The 26,460-nt window shown below is 43.7% G+C and overlaps 1 protein-coding gene across 2 annotated transcripts; it reads right to left on the reverse strand.

Annotated features, from left to right (window-relative positions):
• Window positions 1-225: 225 nt before the first annotated feature.
• Window positions 226-24,499, reverse strand: LOC311141348 (kinetochore protein NDC80 homolog). Of its 2 annotated transcripts, XR_014614217.1 has the most exons (18): window positions 24,368-24,499; window positions 17,739-17,834; window positions 17,552-17,635; window positions 16,948-17,074; window positions 16,532-16,704; window positions 16,224-16,326; window positions 14,177-14,266; window positions 14,001-14,094; window positions 13,770-13,870; window positions 4,821-4,965; window positions 4,329-4,534; window positions 3,956-4,108; window positions 3,777-3,866; window positions 3,594-3,686; window positions 3,153-3,283; window positions 1,688-1,790; window positions 1,203-1,514; window positions 226-960 (listed from the first exon to the last, which is right to left on the reverse strand). XR_014614217.1 is itself a non-coding variant. In XM_084176644.1 (17 exons), the coding sequence occupies exons 1-17, from the start codon at window positions 24,373-24,375 to the stop codon at window positions 1,386-1,388; spliced, it is 1,926 nt and encodes a 641-aa protein (XP_084032770.1). In that variant the 5' UTR covers window positions 24,376-24,499; the 3' UTR covers window positions 226-1,385. The 2 variants fall into 2 exon arrangements, 1 of the variants encoding a protein (XP_084032770.1); XM_084176644.1 differs by having other exon boundaries at window positions 226-1,514.
• Window positions 24,500-26,460: the final 1,961 nt, after the last annotated feature.

Genomic DNA, 26,460 nt, shown 5'->3' on the forward strand with positions numbered 1-26,460 from the left:
AGATTTATTAAAAAGCTGTCTAAAAACAATTGATTGACATTTATATAACAACATGCAATGTTGTCCGGTCTGGATTGACCCTTCTCTGGGTCCGGACCAGGACCGCCAGTTGAGTTTGGCTGGTGTAGTGCATGGACTACAGACACTATGGTTGGTATGAGTGGTTAACATGTGTCTATATCTGAATAAGCATGACTGACAAAAACAAACAAATATCGCAATATTGGGGCTACATAACTTTATTTAAAGCATCACAAACTGCAGTGAAAAACAAATAACCATATATATTTCAGCTGACCAGAAACTGCTGTACTGTAAATCTAGCCTTACACTGCCCTCTAGTGCTCAACAGATGAGAAACACCACAATAAAATACTTTACAAAAAGGGGTTTAACAACAGTTCGTCCATTACCTAACCCAAGGGTACTTGAACAAAGTAAAACTCATATTGATATATGTTTTCTACCAGCACCCAATACAGTCTGCATGCCCATCTGGTCTCACAAGTTCCCAATGCTTTAGAGCGGTGACCAGGGAAACTGCAGAAGATGGCGCGGCCGTTTGGAACTGATGTTATGCTCACTGTGGTCAGTAAAGACGTCACTTAGATGAGAAGAAAAGCTGCACTCATTCCAACAGGCAAAACTGGTTGAAAATATGTCAATGGCATCATTCCAACAAGTTTCTGGTTGTCACAACGTCCTTACAACTAGTTTCTGTTGTCACAATGTCATTTCAACTACTTTCTGTTGTCACAACGTCATTCCAACTAGTTTATGGTTGTCACAACGTCCTTACAACTAGTTTCTGGTTGTCACAACGTCCTTACAACTAGTTTCTGTTGTCACAATGTCATTACAACTAGTTTCTGTTGTCACAATGTCATTTCAACTACTTTCTGTTGTCACAACGTCATTACAACTAGTTTATGGTTGTCACAACGTCCTTACAACTAGTTTCTGGTTGTCACAACGTCCTTACAACTAGTTTCTGTTGTCACAATGTCATTACAACTAGTTTCTGGTTGTCACAACGTCATTTCAACTACTTTCTGTTGTCACAACGTCATTACAACTAGTTTATGGTTGTCACAACGTCATTCCAACTAGTTTCTGGTTGTCACAACGTCCTTACAACTAGTTTCTGTTGTCACAATGTCATTACAACTAGTTTCTGGTTGTCACAACGTCATTTCAACTACTTTCTGTTGTCACAACGTCATTCCAACTAGTTTCTGGTTGTCACAACGTCCTTACAACTAGCTTCTGTTGTAACAACGTCATTAAACCAAGTTTTGCCCGCTGGGATTGTTCCAATGGAATTAATTGAATAACCAAGTAAAGAGTTAGAGAGCTCATGGCAGCTTTTATAGTAACGCGCGGCACTACAAGCTGTTTGCTTTAGTGATGAAGCTCTCCATCATGTCCTTCAACTTCTGAATGTCCACCTCGTCCTCCCGGAAGGCTTCCGTGTACACCCTGTCTACTCGCTTGTGTTGATCCTCCAAGAATTTCTGGAAATGATCGAAATGTGAAATTCAGGCTCAGACAGTCATTGTCAAATCAAGTTGTTATTGTAAAAGGGAATATCATGGCAATGGACAAAATACATTCATAAATAAAGGCGAGATGTGCACGAGACCTGTTGCTTTGTGAACGACAGGTTAGAGGCAATATGGAGACTGACCTCCACAATGGACAGGTGGTTGGCAGCCGTGGTGAACACACTGGCAAGGTTGTGAACCACAGTCCGCCGCTCCTCATTGGTTTCTTGCAGGACAAGATGGTACCTGTGGAGTACAATGACATAAATACTGTGGTGGGGGGAGGTCTATTTTTAGCTATGAACAAACTTCATGTGGTTCTGAAATAATTGTTAAGCCCGGAACATACCATACGCAAATATTGTAGCATTGTCCGACCCAGAACGGCTCATAGGGCAGGAGTATATCTCCTGTTTCTGTAGTGTGTGCCAGCTAGATGTAAAAGTACACCCCCTTGACAGGACGCTAGTCAACCCCCAATCCATCTTTTTAATGCGGAGTGTCTGCCTTTGATGATGTCACTGCGATCCTGCGTAAGTATGTAAACCCCCTTTTGTGGGTTTCACATGACACACACAACAGTGGCATTGCACCAATCAAGCTATTGTTTTTAAATTTAGGAAGAAGTTGCTATTAACTAATTGGCTACGTCCACTAAATGGCTACTCCCTACGTCCAGCTGAGCGGCTCAAGGTTAAAATAGGTTCAACTTTCAATCCCGGAACCATACACACATCAAGCGAAGGGACTTAGCCCTGTACCTCTCACCATAGCGAAGCGGGTCGAGAGCTTCAAGTTCCTCTGGATCCAAATTACTAAGGACTTAAAATGGTCCACACACACAGTCGTGAAGAAGGCACGACAGCCTCTTCCCCCTCAGTAGGTTGAGAAGATAGCATATGACCTTAAATCCTCAAAAAGTTCTACAGCTGCACCATTGAGAGCATCTTGATTGGCTGCATCACCACTTGGTATGGCAACTGCACCGCCCTCGATCTCATGGCGCTACAGAGGATGGAGCAGACAGCCCAGTACATCACTGGGGCTGAGCTCCATGCCATCCAGGACCTCTATCCCAGGTGGTGTTAAAGACTCCAGCCATCCAAGCCATAGACTTCTCTGCTACCGCACTGCAAGCGGTACTGGAGCAACAGGTCTGACACCAATAGGCTCCTCAACAGCTTCCATAAGCCATAAGACTGCTAAGAGATACCAAGAAGGCTACACAGACTATCTATCTATCTATCTATCTATCTACCTCACAGGACTCTACACACTCCCAACACACACACATCCTGATGCCTAGTCACCTTACCCCTATAAATACCACTCCAGTATCCCTGCACATTGGAAATATGGTATTGGCACTGACCCTGGATATACAGTAGATTACTTACTTTCTCCTGTTATTCATATTTCTATTTCTCTACTTTATTTTAGTATAATATTTTTTACTACTGATATTGATTACTGCAATGTTGGGAAAGAGCTTGCAAGAAAGGCATTTCACTGTACTTGTGCACGTGACAATAAAACGTACAACTCAGCCCTGTACCCCTCACCATTGTGATTGGGTCCAAAGGAATTGGTAGGAGGTGCACTACTCACTGTTGCTGTGCAGCTTTCAGCTGCTCCACAGCCTCGTCATAGCCCAGGGTCACCTTCTTCTCCAGCAGCTTGCGGTGGTTCTCCACAGACTCCATCTCAGCAGACCACTTCTGCTCCTCATGGGCAATGTCCTACACACACACACCATGGAGAGAGGGAAGTCTTTTTTGTATTTGATTTAATTGACAAATTATTAAACCGCGGATGTGGATACAATGCAGTTAAAATAATTGAGGATAACAAGAAAAGTTGTTTCCATTGTGGTCCTCATAAGATAATGAGCTCTCTAGGAAAACCTTGGATGGACCAATGATGACACCAATGATTCATTTTGACAGCACTTTCTTACCAATAAATGACTAGCCTGTGTGTAACAATATTTCAGAGGGGTTTCTGTATACAATAACCAAACATTTGTATTATTGAAAGTCTAACACTCACCTGGATGTCTTGTTCAAGCTGCTCGTCGAGCCTGCGGATTTGCTCTCTGAGTTGTTTCAAGTCATTTGCTTTTTCGGAAATATTGGAATTCACCTGAAAGAGAAAGAGTCCATGTTAAAAAGCACCCCAAAAATGGGACAAAACCTTCAGACTTATAAGAAACACACTGAAATGACTCGGTACCTGTTCTATGGACTCCTCCAGGCTTAGTTTCATGTCTGTCAGTCGACTACACTCCTCTTCCACATCAGTGATCAGTTTCCTCAGTGGTTGCTGTAGAGAACAAGCCACAGAATTAGTCCAAGTACGACACACACCTGTGGTAATAAAGCGATTGTTCGATGAGAACTAAATCGGCATACTTGAATCTGAGTTCTGCATTGAACCATGGTGGACGGTCCATATTCTGTGGAGGTCCTGATCTCAAAGTCGTGGCCGCACGCGTTTTCAGCAGACACAGGGATGAGCTTCAGTTTGCGGGCAAGCTTGTGGTACTCGGCTAGCTTCACTTCGGCCTAAAACAGAGGGAGATTTTTTCCCCAGTCATAGCTCTTTTCATTAGCAGTGGTTTAGACTGAGAAGACGGTTTCAGCACAGGCTCATAGCTAGCTAGTCATTTTTAAAATACTTATCGAACTTTATTTATGTCACATTTATACATATGATTTAACCTTTATTTAGTCAACAGATGAGTATAGAATGCAGTCGTATCAGGCCAGCATCCTATTCTCTTACCGTCTCTTTGACCTTGGCCAGAGTGATCTCCTCGTTCCACATGTGCTGCTCGGCCTGCTCCAGGCTCTTGCTCAGGCTGTTGATGGTCTGCTGCAGTTCCCTCTTCTCCCAGTTGATCCTGTCAATGTCTGCGGGGGTGAACTTCTGGGTGGACAAGATGTGTTGGAGCCGGGACTCCTCCTGTTTTAGGGTCTCCACCTGCAGTCCTACACAGGACAAAAAAAGGGCAGTGGGGGTTATGTTAACATTTCAACATTTCCAGGAGAGCAGTAATTTTAAAATGTATATTTTAAGGGATTTTCAGATTTCATTTGAACAGATAGTATGAGAGGATGACAGTGGGGACAGATAGAGAGATGTTGTGTCAAATGGTAGTAGACCACATATGCAGACACTGTAGAAAGAGAAATTAGTCCTGAAGGTCGCAGCATTACCGCTAGCCCAGCCACGTCACGAGAGTAGCAATGATTGGTCTTGGAAATGTTGTTTTACCTGATGATTCCAGCTCCTCGGCCAATCCAGAGGCTTTGTTCTCCAGGTTGGCTTTGAAAGACTCCAGGTTACTTCGATAACTCTGCAGTTTCTGCAGGTCTGTCTGAAGTTTGACTTTCTCTGTTCTTTTGACCATCAATCGGTCCTGCTCGAAAGGGAATTAAATGGTTACAACATATAGCGAACCAAACGGCTCCGTTCAAACGTAATTGGCACTCTCACGACTCATCAACTGCTTAAACTAGGTGAGATGTGTTCAATAATCAGCGCAGTACATGGAAAAATCTATGAATACAATGCATTCGGAAAGTATTCAGACCCCTTAACCTTTTCCATATTTTGTTCCGTTATTCAAAAATGTATTACAAATATTTTTTTTTCTCATCAATACCCCATAATGAATACGAGAAAAGCGTTTTTTTTTTTTTAAATATACATTTTTGCACATGTATTAAATAAAAAAAAACAGAAATACCTTATTTACATAAGTATTCAGACACTTTGCTATGAGACTCGAAATTGAGCTCAGGTGCATCCTGTTTCCATTGATCATCCTTGAGATGTTTCTACCACTTGATTGGAGTCCACCTGTGGTAAATTCCATTGATTGGACATGATTTGGAAAGGCACACACATGTCAATATAAGGTCCCACAGTTGACAGTGCATGTCAGAGCAAAAACAAAGCCATGAGGTTGAAGGAATTGTCTATAGAGCTCCGAGACAGGATTGTGTTGAAGCACAGATCTGGGGAAGGGTACCAAAAAATGTCTGCAGCATTGAAGGTCCCCAAGAACCCAGTAGCCTCCATAATTCTTAAATGGAAGGTTGGAACCACCAAATCAAATCACATTTTATTTGTCACATACACGTGTTTAGCAGTTGTTATTGCGGGTGTAGCGAAATGCGCTTGTGCTTCTAGCTCTGACAGTGCAGTAATATCTAACAAGTAATATCTAGCAATTTCACAACATATACCCAATACACACAAATCTAAGTAAGGAATTTAAGAATATATACATATGGACAAGCAATGACAGAGCGGCATGGACTAAGATACAGTAGAATATTATAGAATACAGTATATACACATATGAGATGAGTAGTGCAAGATATGTAAACATTATTAAAGTGACTAGTGTTCCATTTCTTAAAGTGGCCAGTGATTTCAATAGGCAGCAGCAGCCTCTAATGTGCTAGTGATGGCTATTTAACAGTGATGGCCTTGAGATAGAAGCTGTTTTTCATTCTCTCGGTCCTAGCTTTGATGCACCTGTACTGACCTCGCCTTCTGGATGATAGCGGGGTGAACAGGCAGTGGCTCGGGTGGTTGATGCCCTTGATCTTTTTGGCATTCCTGTGACATTGGTTGCTGTAGGTGTCCTGGAGGGCGGGTAGTTTGCCCCCGGTAATGCGTTCGGCAGACCGCACCACCCTCTGGAGAGCCCTGCGGTTGCGGGCGGTGCAGTTGCCGTACCAGGCGGTGATACAGCCCGACAGGATGCTCTCAATCTTGCATCTGTAAAAGTTTGTGAGGGTTTTAGGTGCCAAGCCTCCTGAGGTTGAAGAGGCTCTGTTGCGCCTTCAACACACTGTCTGCGTGGGTGGATAATTTCAGGTTGTCAGTGGTGTATGCCAAGGAACTTGAAGCTTTCCACCTTCTCCACTGCGGTCCCGTCGATGTGGATAGGGGGGGTGCACCCTCTGCTGTTTCCTGATCATCTCCTTTGTTTTGTTGATGTTGAGTGAGAGGTTATTTTCCTGGCACCACACTCCCAGAGCCCTCACCTCCTCCCTGTAGGCGGTCCGTCATTGTTGGTAATCAAGCCTACTACTGTTGTGTCGTCTGCAAACTTGATGATTGAGTTGGAGGCGTGCTTGGCCACGCAGTCATGGGTGAACAGGGAGTACAGGAGGGGGCTGAGCACGCACCCTTGTGGGGCCCCAGTGTTGAGGATCAGCGAAGTGGAGATGTTGTTTCCTACCTTCACCACCTGGGGGCGGCCCGTCAGGAAGTCCAGGACACAGTTGCACAGGGCGGGGTTCAGACCCAGGGCCTCGAGCTTAATGATGAGCTTGGAGGGTACTATGGTGTTGAATGCTGAGCTATAGTCAATGAACAGCATTCTTAAATAGGTATTCCTCTTGTCCAGATGGGATATGGCAGTGTGCAGTGTGATGGCGATTGCATCGTCTGAGGATCTATTGGGGCGGTAAGAAAATTGAAGTGGGTCTAGGGTGACAGGTAAGGTAGAGGTGATATGATCCTTGACTAGTCTCTCAAAGCACTTCATGATGACAGAGGTGAGTGCTACGGGCCGTCTGGGCCGGCACGGTGTTATCCTCAAAGCGGGCGAAGAAAGTGTTTAGCTTGTCTGGAAGCGAGACATCGGTGTTGGCGACGTGGCTGGTTTTCCTTTTGTAGTCCGTGATTGTCTGTAGACCCTGCCACATACATCTCGTCTGAGCCGTTGAATTGCGACTCCACTTTGTCTCTATACTGATGTTTTGCCAGTTGAATTGCCTTGCGGAGTGAGTAGCTACAATGTTTGTATTCTGCCATATTCCCAGTCAACTTGCCATGGTTAAATGCAGTGGTTCGCGCTTTCAGTATTGCGCGAATGCTGCCATCTATCCACGGTTTCTGGTTAGGGTAGGTTTTAATAGTTATAGTGGGCACAACATCTCCTATACACTTCCTGATAAACTCAGTCACCGTTTCAGTGTATTCGTCTAAATTATTTTCGCAAGCTACCCGGAACATATCCCAGTCCGCGTGATCAAAACAATCTTGAAGCGTGGATTCCGATTGGTCAGACCAGCGTTGAATAGTCCTTAGCACGGGTACTTCCTGTTTGAGTTTCTGCCTATAGGAAGGGAGGAGCAAAATGGAGTTGTGGTCAGATTTGCCGAAAGGAGGGCGGGGGAGGGCCTTATATCCATTCCGGAAGTTCGAATAGCAATGGTAGAGGATTTTAGCAGCCCGAGTACAACAGTCGATATGTGGATAGAACTTCGGCAGCCTAGTCCTCAAATTGCTTTGTTAAAATCCCCGGCTACAATAAATGCAGCCTCAGGATGTGGTTTCCTGTTTGCATAAAGTCCAGTGAAGTTCTTTGAGGGCCGTCGTGGTATCGGCTTGAGGGGGGATATACACGGCCGTGACTATAACCATAGAAAATTATCTTGGGAGATAATACGGTCTGCATTTGATTGTGAGGTATTCAAGGTCGATTGAACAAAAGGACTTGATTTCCTTTATGTTACTACAATTACACCAGGAGTCGTTAATCATGAAACACACACCTCCGCCCTTCTGCTTCCCGGAGAGATATTTATTTCTGTCTGCGCAATAAACTGAGAACCCATCTGGCCGGACCGATTTCGACAGAATATCCCCAGAGAGCCATGTTTCCGTGAAACAAAGTATGTTACAGGCCCTGATGTCTCTCTGGAAAGAAATCCTTGAGCTCTGAGCTCGTAGACTTTGTTATCCAAAGACTGAACATTAGCGAGTAGTATACTTGGAAGCGGTGGATGGTGTGCGCGCCTCCTAAGTCGAACAAGCGGGCCGCTCCGAGTGCCTCTCCTCTGCCGGCAATGTTTTGGGTCAGCCGCTGGAATCAGTTCAATTGCCCTGGGGAGAGCAAACTCTGCTTCAGGAAAGTCGTATTCCTGGTCGTAATGCTGGTGAGTTACCGCCGCTCTGATATCCAATCGTTTTTCCCGGCTGAATGTAATGCTACAAAACACTTTGAGCTAGTAATGTAAAAAATTATACATAAAAAAACAAAATACCGCAAAGTTTCCAAAGAGCTCGTCGCAAGGCCGCCATCTTCGTCAGCGCCAAGTCTATAGAGCCGTCCGCCCGGCCAAATTGAGCGATCGGGGGAGAAGGGCCTTGGTCAGGGAGGTGACCAAGGACCCGACGGTCACTCTGACAGAGCTCCAGAGTTCCTCTGTGGAGATGGGACAACCTTCCAGAAGGACAATCATCTCTACAGCACTCCACCAATCAGGCCTTTATGGTAGACAGAAGCCACTCCTCAGTAAAAGGCACATGACAGCCAGCTTGGAGTTTGTCAAAAGGCACCTAAAAGGACTCTCAGACCATGAGAAACAAGATTCTCTGGTCTGATGAAACCAAGATTGAAATCTTTGGCCTGAATGCCAAGCACTACATCGGCAGCAGGTAGCTTAGTGGGTAAGAGCGTTGTGCAAGTAACCGAAAGGTCACTGGTTCTAATCCCCGAGCCAACTAGGTGAAAAATCTGTCGATGTGCCCTTATGCAAGGCACTTAACCCTAATTGCTCATGTAAGTCGCTCTGGATAAGAGTGTCTGCTATTTTTTAAAAAATTTAATTAATTACATTTATTTATTTAATCTGGAGGAAACCTGGCACCATCCCTACGGTGAAGCACGGTGGTGGCAGCATCATGCTGTGGGGATGTTTTTCAGCGGCAGGGACTGGGAGACTAGTCAGGATCGAGGGAAAGATGAACTGAGAAAGTACAGAGAGATCCTTGATGAAAATCTGCTCCAGAGCGCTCAGGACCTCAGAATGGGGTGAAGGTTCACTCTCTTATTTGTACATAGAGGTTATGGGGAGGGCCAGTGGGGTAAGTAACTGATCTTGACACAGGTCTAGGTAGTTGTGGTCAGCTAGTGAAGAGGTCCCTACGTAATCACGTCATGTAGGCTAGTCTAGTCGTCTCCCTACTGAATTTGATTCGTGGGAAGATAACTTTCACTGCCGGAGGAGAGGAATGAGGGTCAAACTGTTCCTGATGGTGATGCTAATCCCGCCAGTTCAGCATCACCACCCGCACCTCCACTAGCTAGCAGGCCTACTAGCGAGTCACACTCAGCGGGAGACAGGGAGCTGGGGGGAGGGGGACAGTGCATCCACCGACAAAGTGCTCGGAGCAGGTGCAATTTGCAGTTGAAGAACAAGCAAACGTATAACCCCTGGCTTGTCATACAGAATTCTAAGTTGGGCTGTACATTTTTACATTTACATTTTAGTCATTTAGCAGACACTCTTATCCAGAGCGACTTACAGTTAGTGAGTGCATACATAATTTTTTGTATTTTTCATACTGGCCCCCCGTGGGAATCAAACCCACAACCCTGGAGTTGCAAACGCCATGCTCTACCAACTGAGCTACATCCCTGCCGGCCATTCCCTCCCCTACCCTGGACGACGCTGGGCCAATTGTGCGCCGCCCCATGGGTCTCCCGGTCGCGGCCGGCTACGACAGAGCCTGGATTCGAACCAGGATCTCTAGTGGCACAGCTAGCACTGCGATGCAGTGCCTTAGACCACTGTGCCACTCGGGAGGCACTGTAAAACATGCAAAAAGGTAGGGAGCTTGGGTCTAGAAACGACTGGAGGGATAAAACTAGCAAAAGAGGGGGTGGAATGTACAGTAAAAAAAAAAACGAAGAGCTCTCAGAAAAAAGGGTTTTGAACATGCCTAAACCAAGGCGCATTTGGTGGCAGCAAGCCTTGTAGACAAGGCTAAAGAGGACACCCAGGTTAACACTCAAAATAAAAATTGACTCTACAGCCGTTGTCTTCAGAACAGCCTTAGAAGGAGGCTAAACATCACAGCCACAGGCCCGCTCATGGCTTGGAGCAAGAAGTTGACTCTCAGGAGTTAAATGGACTTGACAAGGGGAGAGTCATTGTGGGAGGTTTTGAAAACTAAAAAAAGGTAGGACATTTTTTCCCCTTTACCTTCACAGCACAGAACAAGTTTGTAATCTGAATATGTGCTTCATATTATCACATAGGCAGGAGGCCTATATATTATCATATGTGTGTCCTGCTGTAGCCTACATTGATTTATTTTATTTGAAGTTATATTCCAATATTGTGATATTTGTTCTACTGCTACATTGACGTCTTGAAAAGTATATGAAATTCGGGTCTTGTAAGCCCCACAGCTGAGTATGTGTGCATATGGCGGGTGTTCAGCAGTGTTGTCTAAAAATGTTGCTGTACATTGATGTCTAGAAAATTAGGCTATAAGAAAGTCGGACTTGTGTAAGCCCCGCAGCTATACTAAGGCACTGCATCGCAGTGCTAACTGTGCCACTAGAGATCCTGGTTCGAATCCAGGCTCTGTCGTAGCCGGCCGCGACCGGGAGACTCATGAGCGGCACACAATTGACCCAGCGTCGTCCAGGGTAGGGGAGGGAATGGCCGGCAGGGATGTAGCTCAGTTGATAGAGCATGGCGTTTGCAACGCCAGGGTTGTGGGTTTGATTCCCACGGGGGGCCAGTATAAAAAAAAAAAAAAAAAAAAAAAATGTATTCACTAACTGTAAGTCGCTCTGGATAAGAGCGTCTGCTAAATGACGTAAATGTAAAGTATGTGGGCATACTGCAACGACGTCTAAAAGGCTTTGAATTAATCAGCAGCTTGGAGAGCGCTGTGTGTTTCACCACCATAGATAGTAGGCTACTTGGCTGCTACGTTGTGTTTGACACTTTTTTCTCTCAATGTGTTCCGGTACGTCAGAGTAAATTTTCCAACAATTGTTTACAGACAGATTATTTCACTTATAATTCACTGTATCACAATTCCAGTGGGTCAGAAGTTTACATACACCAAGTTGACTGTGCCTTTAAACAGCTTGGAATATTCCAGAAAATGATGTCATGGCTTTAGAAGCTTCTGATAGGCTAATTTACATAATTTGAGTGAATTTGAGGTGTACCTGTGGATGTATTTCAAGGCCTACCTTCAAACTCAGTGCCTCTTTGCTTGACCTCATGGGAAAATCAAAAGAAATCAGCCAAGACCTCAGAAAATTTTTTGTAGACGTCCACAAATCTGGTTCATCCTTGGGAGCAATTTCCAAACGCCTGAAGGTATCACGTTCATCTGTACAAACAATAGTACGCAAGTATAAACACCATGGGACAACGCAGCCGTCATACCGCTCAGGAAGGAGACGCGTTCTGTCTCCTAGAGATGAACATACTTTGGTGCGAAAAGTGCAAATCAACCCCAGAACAACAGCAAAGGACCTTGTGAAGATGCTGGAGGAAACAGGTACAAAAGTATCTATATCCACAGTAAAACGAGTCCTATATCGACATAACCTGAAAGGCCGCTCAGCAAGGAAGAAGCCACTGCTCCAAAACCGCCATAAAAAACCCAGACTACGGTTTGCAACTGCACATGGGGACAAAGATCGTACTTTTTGGAGAAATGTCCTCCGGTCTGATGAAACAAAAATAGAACTGTTTGGCCATAATGACCATCGTTATTTTTGGAGGGAAAAGGGGAAGGCTTGCAAGCCGAAGAACACCATCCCAACCGTGAAGCACGAGGGTGGCAGCATCATGCTGTGAGGGTGTTTGCTGCAGAAGGGACTGGTGCACTTCACAAAATAGATGGCATCATGAGGAAGGAAAATTATGTGGATATGTTGAAGCAACATCTCAAGGACATCAGTCAGGAAGTTAAAGCTTGGTCGCAAATGGGTCTTCCAAATGGACAATGACCCCAAGCATACTTCCAAAGTTGTGGCAAAATGGCTTAAGGACAACAAAGTCAAGCTATTGGAGTGGCCATCACAAAGCCCTGACCTCAATCCTATAGAAAATTTGTGGGCAGAACTGAAAAAGTGTGTGCAAGCAAGGAGGCCTACAAACCTGACTCAGTTACACCAGCTCTGTCAGGAGGAATGGGCCAAAATTCACCCAACTTATTGTGGGAAGCTTGTGGAAGGCTACCCGAAACCTTTGACCCAAGTTAAACAATTTAAAGGCAATGCTACCAAATACTAATTGAGTGTATGTAAACTTCTGACCCACTGGGAATGTGATGAAATAAATAAAAAGCCAAAATAAATCACTCTACTATTATTCTGACATTTCACATTCTTAAAATAAAGTGGTGATCCTAACTGACCTAAGACAGGGACTTTTTTACTAGGATTAAAATGTCAGGAATGATGAAAAACTGAGTTTAAATGTGTTTGGCTAAGGTGTATGTAAACTTCCGACTTCAACTGTATGTAAGAATGCTGTTAATTGACTATAGCTCAGCATTCAACACCATAGTCCCCTTTAAGCTCATCATTAAGCTCGAGGCCCTGGGTCTGAACCCCGCCCTGTGCAACTGGGTCCTGGACTTCCTGACGGGCCGCCCTCAGGTGGTGAAGGTAGGAAACAACATCTCCACTTCGCTGATCCTCAACACTGGGGCCCCACAAGGGTGCGTGCTCAGACCCCTCCTGTACTCCCTGTTCACCCATGACTGCGTGGCCAACCACGCCTCCAACTCAATCATCAAGTTTGCACATGACAACAGTAGTAGGCTTGATTACCAACAATGACGAGACAGGCTTCAGGGAGGAGGTGAGGGCTCTGGGAGTGTGGTGCCAGGAAAATAACCTCTCACTCAACGTCAACAAAACAAAGGAGATGATCGTGGACTTCAGGAAACAGCAGAGGGTGCACCCCCCTATCCACATCGACGGGACCGCAGTGGAGAAGGTGAAAAGCGTCAAGTTCCTTGGCATACACATCAATGTTTGATTTGATTTGAAAATAGCTGTGCAGCGACGCTCCGCATCCAACCTAACAGAGCTTGAGTGGATCTGCAGAGAACAATGGGAGAATCTCCCCAAATACAGGTGTGCCAAGATTGTGGCGTCATACCCAAGAAGACTCGAGGCTGTAATCACTGCCAAACGTGCATCAACAAAGTACTGAGTAAAGGGTCTGAATACTTACATAAATGTGCTAAAATTTATAAAAACCTGTTTGCTTTGTCATTATGGGGTACTGTGTGTAGATTGATAAGGAAAAAAACAATGTAATCTATTTTAGAAGAAGGCTGTAACGTAATAAAATGTGGAAAAAGTCAAGTGGTCTGAATACTTTCCAAATTCACTGTATATATAGTCCTTAGATTCAAAGGACTAACCGTTTGGCTTTCTTTCTCCAGTCGCTCAACCTCATCACTCAGCATCCTGTACTTCTCCTCCATGGACGCGAGAAGCGCTTCGTCAACGTTGTAAAGTCGCTCTGTAGAAATAAGTTGCCGTTCATGCGCTTGTTGCTGGTTATATGGTTATTTGTATATGTTCATTTGGAAGGGAAAGGCGCAACTCAATTAAAAACAATGAGAAATAATGACTTTGTCGTCACTGCTTACTTAGTTTAGCAAGATACTCTGCATCCTCTTCTTCAAACGTATCCGCTCCTTGCATGAACTTATTGTAGGTTTCAGCAGTGTAGTCCAGAAAGAGCTAGAAACGGAGGGGAAAGTACAGGGTCAAATAGAGGCCTAACATCCTAAATGGTTTTGTTGTGAGTAAATTGGCTCTGAACCTTGTTGAACTCAACCCCCTCCTCAATCTCGGTGCTTCCGTCAGAGAAATCAGCAAAGAGCAGGTCCTGTTCACTCATACAGCAAAAGATCTGTAAAACAATAACCAGAACAAATTCAAGGAAACATTCAGTATTATACAGAGCCATGATTGCATGGAACTCCCTTCCATCTCATACAGCGCAAGTGAACAACAAACCTGGTTTCAAAAAACAAATAAAATCACAGCACAACACCTCTCCCCCATGTGACCTACCTTTGTGTGTATGTACTGACATGTACAGTGGGGAGAACAAGTATTTGATATACTGCCGATTTTGCAGGTTTTCCTACTTACAAAGCATGTAGAGGTCTGTAATTTTTATCATAGGTACACTTCAACTGTCCAGAAAATCCAGAAAATCACATTGTATGATTTAAGTAATTAATTTGCATTTTATTGCATGACATAAGTATTTGATCACCTACCAACCAGTAAGAATTCCAGCTCTCACAGACCTGTTCTCCACTCATTACCTGTATTAACTGCACCTGTTTGAACTTGTTACCTGTATAAAAGACACCTGTCCACACTCTCAATCAAACAGACTCCAACCTCTCCACAATGGCCAAGACCAGAGAGCTGTGTAAGGACATCAGGGATAAAATTGTAGAACTGCACAAGGCTGGGATGGGCTAAAGGACAATAGGCAAGCAGCTTGGTGAGAAGGCATCAAACTGTTGGCGCAATTATTAGAAAATGGAAGAAGTTCAAGTTGACGGTCAATCACCCTCAGTCTGGGGCTCCATGCAAGATCTCACCTCGTGGGGCATCAATGATCATGAGGAAGGTGAGGGATCAGCCCAGAACTACACGGCAGGACCTGGTCAATGACCTGAAGAGAGCTGGGACCACAGTCTCAAAGAAAACCATTAGTAACACACTACGCCGTCATGGATTAAAATCCTGCAGCGCACGCAAAGTCCCCCTGCTCAAGCCAGCGCATGTCCAGGCCCGTCTGAAGTTTGCCAATGACCATCTGGATGATCCAGAGGAGGAATGGGAGAAGGTCATGTGGTCTGATGAGACAAAAATAGAGCTTTTTGGTCTAAACTCCACTCTCCATGTTTGGAGGAAGAAGAAGGATGAGTACAACCCCAAGAACACCATCCCAACCGTGAAGCATGGAAGTGGAAACATTATTCTTTGGGGATGCTTTTCTGCAAAGGGGACAGGACGACTGCACCGTATTGAGGGGAGGATGGATGGGGCCATGTATCGCGAGATCTTGGCCAACAACCTCCTTCCCTCAGTAAGAGCATTGAAGATGGGTCGTGGCTGGGTCTTCCAGCATGACAACGACCTGAAACACACAGCCAGGGCAACTAAGGAGTGGCTCCGTAAGAAGCATCTCAAGGTCCTGGAGTGGCCTAGCCAGTCTCCAGACCTGAACCCAATAGAAAATCTTTGGAGGGAGCTGAAAGTCCGTATTGCCCAGCGACAGCCCCGAAACCTGAAGGATCTGGAGAAGGTCTGTATGGAGGAGTGGGCCAATATCCCTGCTGCAGTGTGTGCAAACCTGATCAAGACCTACAGGAAACGTATGATCTCTGTAATTGCAAACAAAGGTTTCTGTACCAAATATTAAGTTCTGCTTTTCTGATGTATCAAATACTTATGACATGCAATAAAATGCAAATTAATTACTTAAAAATCATACAATGTGATTTTCTGGATTTTTGTTTTAGATTCCGCCTCTCACAGTTGAAGTGTACCTATTATAAAAATTACAGACCTCTACATGCTTTGTAAGTAGGAAAACCTGCAAAATCGGCAGAGTATCAAATACTTGTTCTTCCCACTGTATGTGTAACTGATAGATGCACACACATGTTAATGTTTTTAAATGTATGTAAATTGTAAAGTATTTTGTTATGTCGAAGCCCAGTAAGACTAGCGGTCGTCATGGCTGTCGACTAATGGAAATCATTATTCAAACCTTCATGTAGACAGGTAAGGTTATTAATGAGTTTAGAGATTAGGTAGTCTTCTGCTGTACTAATACCCACCTTCACAGTATCGATGAGCCAGACAACAGCCCCCAAGACCTGTGGCCAGGTATGTGGTGCCCCAACAGAGTACATGGAACTTTTGGAGAGCGCAAATGGATACCTGCAATCAGAAATATACAGTCTGTATACTAGAACGAGGAACGGGCCAGCGTGCAAAAACAAGATGCAAACAGCAAATGATCATATCTGGGTCCCAAATAGCACCCTCTTCTCTATATAGTGCACTACTTTGGGCCAGGGCCCATAGGGATGCCATTTGGGACACAGACCATTTTTAACATGTGTGGCAGAATGAGCTCATTTACCCCAAGTCTTTGAGAATCCTGGGGACCTCCTCCTCCACTTTGGAGGTGGGCATCTGGAAGGTGGGGTCCAGGAGGCAGTAGATGAACTCAAAGATCTTTAGGAACTCCTTGGTGGAGGGCGACTGGAGAGACTTGACCGACATTGAACCTGGAAAGCCCTTCTCTGACAGAAACTGGAGGAGAACAAGGGAAATGGCCGTACAAAGTGTCTCAGTGAAGGAGTGCTGATCTAGGATCAGACCCCCCCCCCCGTTCATATAATCTAATTCATGAGGATGTAAAAGTGACAAAACTGATCCTAGATCAGAACTCCTAATCCGAGATGCTTTATAAATATTGGGCCCGGTCTTGAAAGACTTAAAAGTTCCGTGAGATTCTGTTTTAAAAACCTGTGTCTATTAGGAGTCCATCTATACCTCACACAACTGTCTGATGCACTGCTGAACATAGGCCTTATCGTGTAAGGGCCGGGGATCCTTCATCTTCTCTGCACCTCCAAAGGCTCCAAAGGTGCTGTTGCGAGCCATGCCAGCCCCACTGGTCCTGAAAGGAGTTCATCAGCATTTATGGTACTACTTAAGCCTTGTTCACATTGGGAGTTTGAAGTGACTCAAAAACTATTTTTTTGCATATCTGATTAGAATCTGTTATTTTTCCTGCAGTCTGAACAGCCAAAAAGCACATGGATTTAGAAATTTCAAGCCACAAATATGATTCCTGACCATGCGACTTGTCTGAACGGTCAAATCATCTGATTTGTTTGCCATCAAGTGGTTTTTAGAGACTGTTATTTGGCATATCTTGTTATTTATAAAAATGTGCACTGTTGGGGGTACTCGAGGACTGGAGTTGGGAACCACCGATTTAGAGCATTTAGCCTTTGCTGTGTGTAAAATGACTGGCAGTGTGAAATGGCTCCCAATCATATAGTTTCACTAACAGGAATAGTCTTTGTCTGGCATGGTGACAGTGATAGAGAACTAGGTGTTTAACAGTCTTTTCTTCAGTGCAGGGACTTACCGACTACCAAAAAAGCTGGTTCTTCTCTCGGATGTGACCGACTGGGGTTTAGGAATGTTCAACTTTCCGAAGGATGGTTGTTTGCTGGGAACAAATATTGATATGCTCATTGTAATAGCAAATACATATCCGATATTTATGACAGGCTGTTAAAGCAACTTACATTTATGTTCGTTTGCCAACTTACCTCTGCGGTGTTGCATAAACCATGCTCATTCTGTTGCTTTCAACTCTTTGCGGGAGCTCAGAGAGCCTACTGCTGGATGCTCGGCTCATCCTGGGTCTGGTGAAAGAGAATGAATAAAAGACATAGCCAGCTACATACATGTAGGCTATACATGGATAGCCAGGCCAGTTAATGTTCAAATAGTCTAGCAAATGTTCCCCAACTTGTATACCAGCCAGCTAACTGCAAATGTCTTCACATGAACAATGAAAGATGTGCGTACTAACAGGAAGTGGGGCGGACCACCACTAACTAGGGTGACCACATGTCCCTCATTTTGGCCCTTTGTCCCCCAACCAAACAATCATGTCCTATTCATATCCTGAAAGAAAAAGATCTCACTACAATGAATGTTAAAAGAAAGTTAGCAAAAATAGATAAGTTAGTCATAGTCAATCGATTAATAATATAACAATACTCTTATTAAAAATGTTCCTTTAATTTACAATCTGTAGACACTATGAGAATAGAAAGGTTCAGAACCTTTGTGAAACATCACAGTACAATAGAAATTGGATCGTGTGGTTCAGAGATAAATGGGAAGGGGTGAGTGGAGCTGAAGGGTGGGACTAAAAATTACAAGGTAACTAATGAAAAATATACTGTGTCCGTAAAATGTATTAGGGCTGACCCCATTTAGTCGACTGGTCGATTGATTGGTCGACAGATTTTTTTAGTCCAGCAGTGGCAAATATATATTTTTAAAAAATGTTATGGAACACAAGACACCTGTCTGATTCACGCCTGTCTGAGTGGACCAATCCATTGTGGAGGCCGCCTGATTAACTCTTTAGTTACAGTGAGGGAAAAAAGTATTTGATCCCCTGCTGATTTTGTACGTTTGCCCACTGACAAATAAATTATCAGTCTATAATTTTAATGGTAGGTTTATTTGAACAGTGAGAGACAGAATAACAACAACAAAATCCAGAAAAACGCATGTCAAAAATGTTATAAATTGATTTGCATTTTAATGAGGGAAATAAGTATTTGACCCCCTCTCAATCAGAAAGATTTCTGGCTCCCAGGTGTCTTTTATACAGGTAACGAGCTGAGATTAGGAGCACACTCTTAAAGGGAGTGCTCCTAATCTCAGTTTGTTACCTGTGTAAAAGACACCTGTCCACAGAAGCAATCAATCAATCAGATTCCAAACTCTCCATCATGGCCAAGACCAAAGAGCTCTCCAAGGATGTCAGGGAGAAGATTGTAGACCTACACAAGGCTGGAATGGGCTACAAGACCATCGCCAAGCAGCTTGGTGAGAAGGTGACAACAGTTGGTGCGATTATTCGCAAATGGAAGAAACACAAAATAACTGTCAATCTCCCTCGGCCTGGGGCTCCATGCAAGATCTCACCTCGTGGAGTTGCAATGATCATGAGAACGGTGAGGAATCAGCGCAGAACTACACGGTAGGATCTTGTCAATGATCTCAAGGCAGCTGGGACCATAGTCACCAAGAAAACAATTAGTAACACACTACGCCGTGAAGGAGTGAAATCCTGCAGTGCCCGCAAGGTCCCCCTGCTCAAGAAAGCACATATACAGGCCCGTCTGAAGTTTGCCAATGAACATCTGAATGATTCAGAGGAGAACTGGGTGAAAGTCTTGTGGTCAGATGAGACCAAAATCGAGCTCTTTGGCATCAACTCAACTCGCCGTGTTTGGAGGAGGAGGAATGCTGCCTATGACCCCAAGAACACCATCCCCACCGTCAAACATGGAGGTGGAAATATTATGCTTTGGGGGTGTTTTTCTGCTAAGGGGACAGGACAACTTCACCGCATCAAAGGGACGATTGATGGGGCCATGTACCGTCAAATCTTGGGTGAGAACCTCCTTTCCTCAGCCAGGGCATTGACAATGGGTAGTGGATGGGAATTCCAGCATGACAATGACCCAAAACACACGTCCAAGGTAACAAAGGAGTGGCTCAAGAAGAAGCACATTAAGGTCCTGGAGTGGCCTAGCCAGTCTCCAGACCTTAATCCCATAGAAAATCTGTGGAGGGAGCTTTTTTATTTATTTTTTATTTCACCTTTATTTAACCAGGTAAACCAGTTGAGAACAAGTTCTCATTTACAACTGCGACCTGGCCAAGATAAAGCAAAGCAGTGCGATAAAAACAACAGAGTTACATATGGGGTAAAACAAAACAAAGTCAAAAATACAACAGAAATACATATATATACAGTGTGTGCAAATGTAGCAAGTTATGGAGGTAAGGCAATAAATAGGCTATAGTGCAAAATAATTACAATTAGTATTAACACTGGAAAGATAGATGTGCAAGAGATGATGTGCAAATAGAGATACTGGGGTACAAATGAGCAAAAATAAATAACAATATAGGGATGTGGTAGTTGGGCGGGCTAATTTCAGATGGGCTGTGTACAGGTGCAGTGATCGGTAAGGTGCTCTGACAACTGATGCTTAAAGTTAGTGAGGGAGATAAGTGTCTCCAGCTTCAGAGATTTTTGCAATTTGTTCCAGTCAAGTCCTCCAGCTGAAGGTTCGAGTTGCCAAACGTCAGCCTCGAAACCTTAATGACTTGGAGAAGATCTGCAAAGAGGAGTGGGACAAAATCCCTCTTGAGATGTGTGCAAACCTGGTGGCCAACTACAACAAACGTCTGACCTCTGTGATTGCCAACAAGGGTTTTGCCACCAAGTACTAAGTCATGTTTTGCAGAGGGGTCAAATACTTATTTCCCTCATTAAAATGCAAATCAATTTATAACATTTTTGACATGTGTTTTTCTGGATTTTGTTGTTGTTATTCTGTCTCTCACTGTTCAAATAATCCTACCATAAAAATTATAGACTGATCATTTTTTGTCAGTGGGCAAACGTTCAAAATCAGCAGGGGATCAAATACTTTTTTCCCTCACTGTATATCCCAGTTTACCTATTTGCTTATGGCTTTGCCTACACCTAGCGACGTGTTAAAAAACAACAACATATGAGCAAAAAATATTCAATTTTATTTGGAACGGCAAGCCAGACAAAATTAAAACACACAATTCAGTCCCCTTGACTTTTTCCACATTTTGTTACGTTACAGCCTTATTCTAAAATGGATTAAATAAAAAAATGTCCTCAGCAATCTACACACAATACCCCATAATGACAAAGCGAAAACAGTTTATTTTATTTTAGCAAATGTATTAAAAATACAAAACCAAGCCATAAGGTCGAAGGAATTGTCTATAGAGCTCCGAGACAGGATTGTGGCATTTCTGCAGCATTGAAGGTCCCCAAAAACACAGTGGCCTCCATCACTCTTAAATGGAACAAGTTTGGAACCACCAAGACTCTTCCTAGAGCTGGCCGCCCGGCCAAACTGAGCAATCGGGGGAGAAGGGCCTTGGTCAGGGAGGTGACCAAGAACCCGATAGTCACTCTGACAGAGCTCTAGAGTTCGCTGTGGAGATGGGAGAACCTTCCAGAAGGACAACCATCTCTGCAGCACTCCACCAATCAGGCCTTTAAGGTAGAGTGGCCAGACGGAAGCCACTCCTCAGTAAAAGGCACATGACAGCCCGCTTGGAGTTTGCCAAAAGTCACCTAAAGACTCTGATAATGAGAAACAAGATTCTCTGGTCTGATGAAACCAAGATTGAACTCTTTGGCCTGAATACCAAGCGTCACATCTGGAGGAAACTTGGCACCATCCCTACGGTGAAGCATGGTGGTGGCAGCATCATGCTGTGGGATGTTTTACAGCGGCAGGGACTGGGAGACTAGTCAGGATCGAGGCAAAGATGAACAGAGCAAAGTACAGAGAGATCATTGATGAAAATCTGCTCCAGAGCGCTCAGGACCTCAGACTGGGGCGAAAGTTCACCTTCCAACAGGACAACGACCCTAAGCACACAGCAAAGACAACGCAGGAGTAGCTTCGGGACAAGTCTCTGAATGTCCTTGAGTGGACCAGCCAGAGCCTGGACTTGAACCCGATCAAACATCTCTGGAGGGACCTGAAAATAGCTGTGCAGCGACACTCCCCATCCAACCTGACAGAGCTTGAGAGGATCTGCAGAGAAGAATGGGAGAATCTCCCCAAATACAGGTGTGCCAAGCTTGTAGCGTCATACCCAATAAGACTCAAGGCTGTAATCGCTGCCAAAGGTGCTTCAACAAAGCACTGAGTAAAGGGTCTGAATACTTATGTAAATGTGATTTCAGTTTTTATTTTATAAATGTTATAAACCTGTTTTTGCTTTGTCATTATTGTGTATTGTGTGTAGATTGATTAAAAAATAACTATCATTTTTAGAATAAGGCTGTAATGTAACAAAATGTGGGAAAAGTCAAGGGGTCTGAATACTTTCCGAAGACACTGTATATAGTGAACTAAAATATAAACGCAACATGTAGTGTTGGTCCCATTTTTCATGAGCTGAAATAAAAGACCTGACATTTTCCATACACACAAAGAGCTTGTCTCAAATGTTGTGCACAAATTTGTTTACATCCCTGTTAGTGAGCATTTCTCCTTTGCCAAGATAATCCATCCACCTGACAGGTGTGGCATATCAAGAAGTTGATTAAGCAGTATGATCATTACACAGGTGCACCTTGTGCCAGAGACAATAAAAGGCCACTCTAAAATGTGCAGTTTTGTCACAATGCCACAGATGTCTCAAGTTTTGAGGGAGCGTGCAACTGGCATGCTGTCTGCAGGAATGTCCAACAGAGCAGTTGCCAGAGAATGTAATCTTAATTTCTGTACCATGTCGTTTTAGAGAATTTGGCAGTACATCCAACCGGCCTTACAACCGCAGACCACGTGTAACCACGCAAGTCCAGGACCTCCACATCCGGCTTCTTCACCTGCGGGATTGTCTCAGGAGGGGGAGGGGGGGGGGTGCTGAGGAGTATTTCTGTCTGTGTGGAACAACTCATTCTGATTGGCTGGGCCTGGCACCCCAGTGGGTGGACCTGGCTCCCAGGTTGGTGGGCCCATGCCCTCCCAGGCCCCCCCATGGCTGCACCCCTGCCCAGTCATGTGAAATCCATAGATTAGGGCTTAATGAATTTATTTCAATTGACTGATTTCCTATGAACTGTAACGCAGTAAAATCGTCGAAATTGTTGCATGTTGCGTTTATATTTTTGTTCAGTATAGTTTGTTAACACCCTCTGCTCACTAAACAGTAATTCAAGAAGATCTAAATGCATATTCCCATGAAACTGATTGCGCTCAAATGATTGGCATGCAGACCCAGTTTGGACATTTCGCTGGTAAAACGTGAATAATTATTATTCACGATTGACAGTGATGATGCCATGGCCTATTTTGAAATGAGGTATGCCTAACAATATACGTGTGTTTGAGACAACTTAGTGTCTTGAGACAATATGTGTTGGCATTGGCAGACGTTGCAATTGGAGGATACATTTTATTTTATGCAAATTCTACAATTATATTTAATAGGCTACATCTGTCGGTACCAACGTTAAGAGATGACATTATTTACATGTGTATTGCTCTCCAGCACCTAAACAATGTGCACTACTACACCATGAGCAGGAGGGGGATTTGCGTGTGTGTGAGGGGGAGGCTTACACTGTAGGCTACAGTGTAGGTTACATGCCATGACTGCTAAATAGCTACACTTACTATTTGAGTTGACCTCTGTATTTTATTCTTATTTTTGGCACCTTCACAGGGCCCTACACATTACGCACACTGATACTCCCAACACAACACTCACTCCATCATTTGCTCACACACATAATTATTCTACAATGTAATTTTTTTTTTTAAATAAAGAAAATCCTTGAATGTGTAGGTGTGTCCAAACTCTTGACTGGTAGTGTACATACAATCATCATATACACTGCTACTACTCTGTTTATATATAGTACCTGTCACCTACTCATTCAAGGGTTTTTCTGTATTTTTACTCATTTGCCATGAGTGTGAAAAGCTGTCATCAAGGCAAAGGGTAGCTACTTTGAAGAATCTCAAATATAAAATATACTTTTTTGGCTACTACATTATTCCATATGTGTTATTTCATAGTTTTGATGTCTTCACTTCATTATTCTACAATGTAGAAAAAACCCTGGAATGAGTAGGTGTGTCCAAACTTGACTGGTAACGTTACTGTATATCCTGATGCCTAATCACCTTAATGTTACCACTTTACATATCTACCTCTAACGAGCCAGTATCCATCCCTAAAATTGTAAACAGTGTAGATATATTTTTATATATCGTGTGTTTTTGTTCCACATTGTTATTTTTTGTATTACATTGTTATCGATTACTACATTGTTGGGGTTACAGCTTACAAGAAAAGCATTTCACTGTACTTTTGCATGTGACATTAAAACTACACATTTCCTGTGATATAACGTTAGCTACCTATATTGTTTAACGAATTTCATTCCACTGGGGCAACATCCAATTACTAACTACTATTAGACTTGTAAAGCATAAGCTAAAGCTAATTTAGCCAACTAGTTAACGTTAGCTAGCTAGTCTTTTAGAATTCGCCTGAGGTATTACAATTAAATATTGCTAGCTATAAATTAAATGCAACAACCTATTGAGAAGTATTTCAAACAAATACGTACCTTTCCATTTTCGATAACCTTAAAATAATCCGTTTAGAAACTTTTGTTTCTACGTAGCTAATTAGCTAACAGGTCAAAATATCCGCCAAAAACTTTAAACACAACGGACGTTCTTTTTCGGTGCGGTTAATCGGCGGTTGGCATCCAACGTTATGGTGCATTACCGCCACCTACTGTACTGGAATGTGGGCCAGAGACAGGGAGAAACTACATCCTACTTGCCAGCTCCGTTTCTTCAAAAAAATATAACAATATCTTTGAGACTATATCTAATGAAGTTCTACTCAATATACTCTTTAAACTAATTTAATGTATCCCCTTCTCCCTCATACTAGATCTCCTCCTCTCTCTTTCCCTCTGATACTGCCCACACTGTAGCAATACATGCTCAACGGTCTCTGTTTCCTGGCAATAATCACACTTTCCTGATGGATGCTTTCCTATCACATTTAAAAAGTCTTATTCAACCGGATATTTCCACCCTTAATCTTATAAAAATAGCCTCCTCTCTTCTGTCCCTTCCTGCCGTCCTCCCCGACTTTCCTCTGTACTTGAAATAAATGCCTGCCCTTAATATCTCTATTCCACTGCTCCTGCCATCTCTGCACCATCACTTTCCATATCAGCCTTTTTGCCTCTGCCTTGCTCATTGAAACTACAACATCAACAACCCCACTACTACAGTGGGGGAAAAAAGTATTTAGTCAGCCACCAATTGTGCAAGTTCTCCCACTTAAAAAGATGAGAGAGGCCTGTAATGTTCATCATAGGTACACGTCAACTGATGACAGACAAATTGAGATTTTTTTTCTCCAGAAAATCACATTGTAGGATTTTTTATGAATTTATTTGCAAATTATGGTGGAAAATAAGTATTTGGTCAATAACAAAAGTTTCTCAATACTTTGTTATATACCCTTTGTTGGCAATGACACAGGTCAAACGTTTTCTGTAAGTCTTCACAAGATTTTCACACACTGTTGCTGGTATTTTGGCCCATTCCTCCATGCAGATCTCCTCTAGAGCAGTGATGTTTTGGGGCTGTCGCTGGGCAACACAGATTTTCAACTCCCTCCAAAGATTTTCTATGGGGTTGAGATCTGGAGACTGGCTAGGCCACTCCAGGACCTTGAAATGCTTCTTACGAAGCCACTCCTTCGTTGCCCGGGCGGTGTGTTTGGGATCATTGTCATGCTGAAAGACCCAGCCACGTTTCATATTCAATGCCCTTGCTGATGGAAGGAGGTTTTCACTCAAAATCTCACGATACATGGCCCCATTCATTCTTTCCTTTACACGGATCAGTCGTCCTGGTCCCTTTGCAGAAAAACAGCCCCAAAGCATGATGTTTCCACCCCCATGCTTCACAGTAGGTATGGTGTTCTTTGGATGCAACTCAGCATTCTTTGTCCTCCAAACATGACGAGTTGAGTTTTTACCAAAAAGTTATATTTTGGTTTCATCTGACCATATGACATTCTCCCAATCCTCTTCTGGATCATCCAAATGCACTCTAGCAAACTTCAGACTGGCCTGGACATGTACTGGCTTAAGCAGGGGGACACGTCTTGCACTGCAGGATTTGAGTCCCTGGCGGCGTAGTGTGTTACTGATGGTAGGCTTTGTTACTTTGGTCCCAGCTCTCTGCAGGTCATTCACTAGGTCCCCCCGTGTGGTTCTGGGATTTTTGCTCACCGTTCTTGTGATCATTTTGACCCCACGGGGTGAGATCTTGCGTGGAGCCCCAGATCGAGGGAGATTATCAGTGGTCTGGTATGTCTTCCATTTCCTAATTATTGCTCCCACAGTTGATTTCTTCAAACCAAGCTGCTTACCTATTGCATATTCAGTCTTCCCAGCCTGATTTTTTTTCTCATTTTGTCTGTCATAGTTGACGTGTACCTATGATGAAAATTATAGGCCTCTCTCATCTTTTTAAGTGGGAGAACTTGCACAATTGGTGGCTGACTAAATACTTTTTTTCCCCACTGTATGTGCTTGTTAGCCAGTACACCAACCAACTGCCTCGTTCCCCTCCACCGCCACATGGGCTGGGACCCAAGTAAATATTTTCTGTATACCCATCTGTCTAA

Source organism: Coregonus lavaretus, assembly GCF_964263955.1.
Source record: "Coregonus lavaretus genome assembly, chromosome: 14".
NCBI lineage: Eukaryota > Metazoa > Chordata > Actinopteri > Salmoniformes > Salmonidae > Coregonus > Coregonus lavaretus.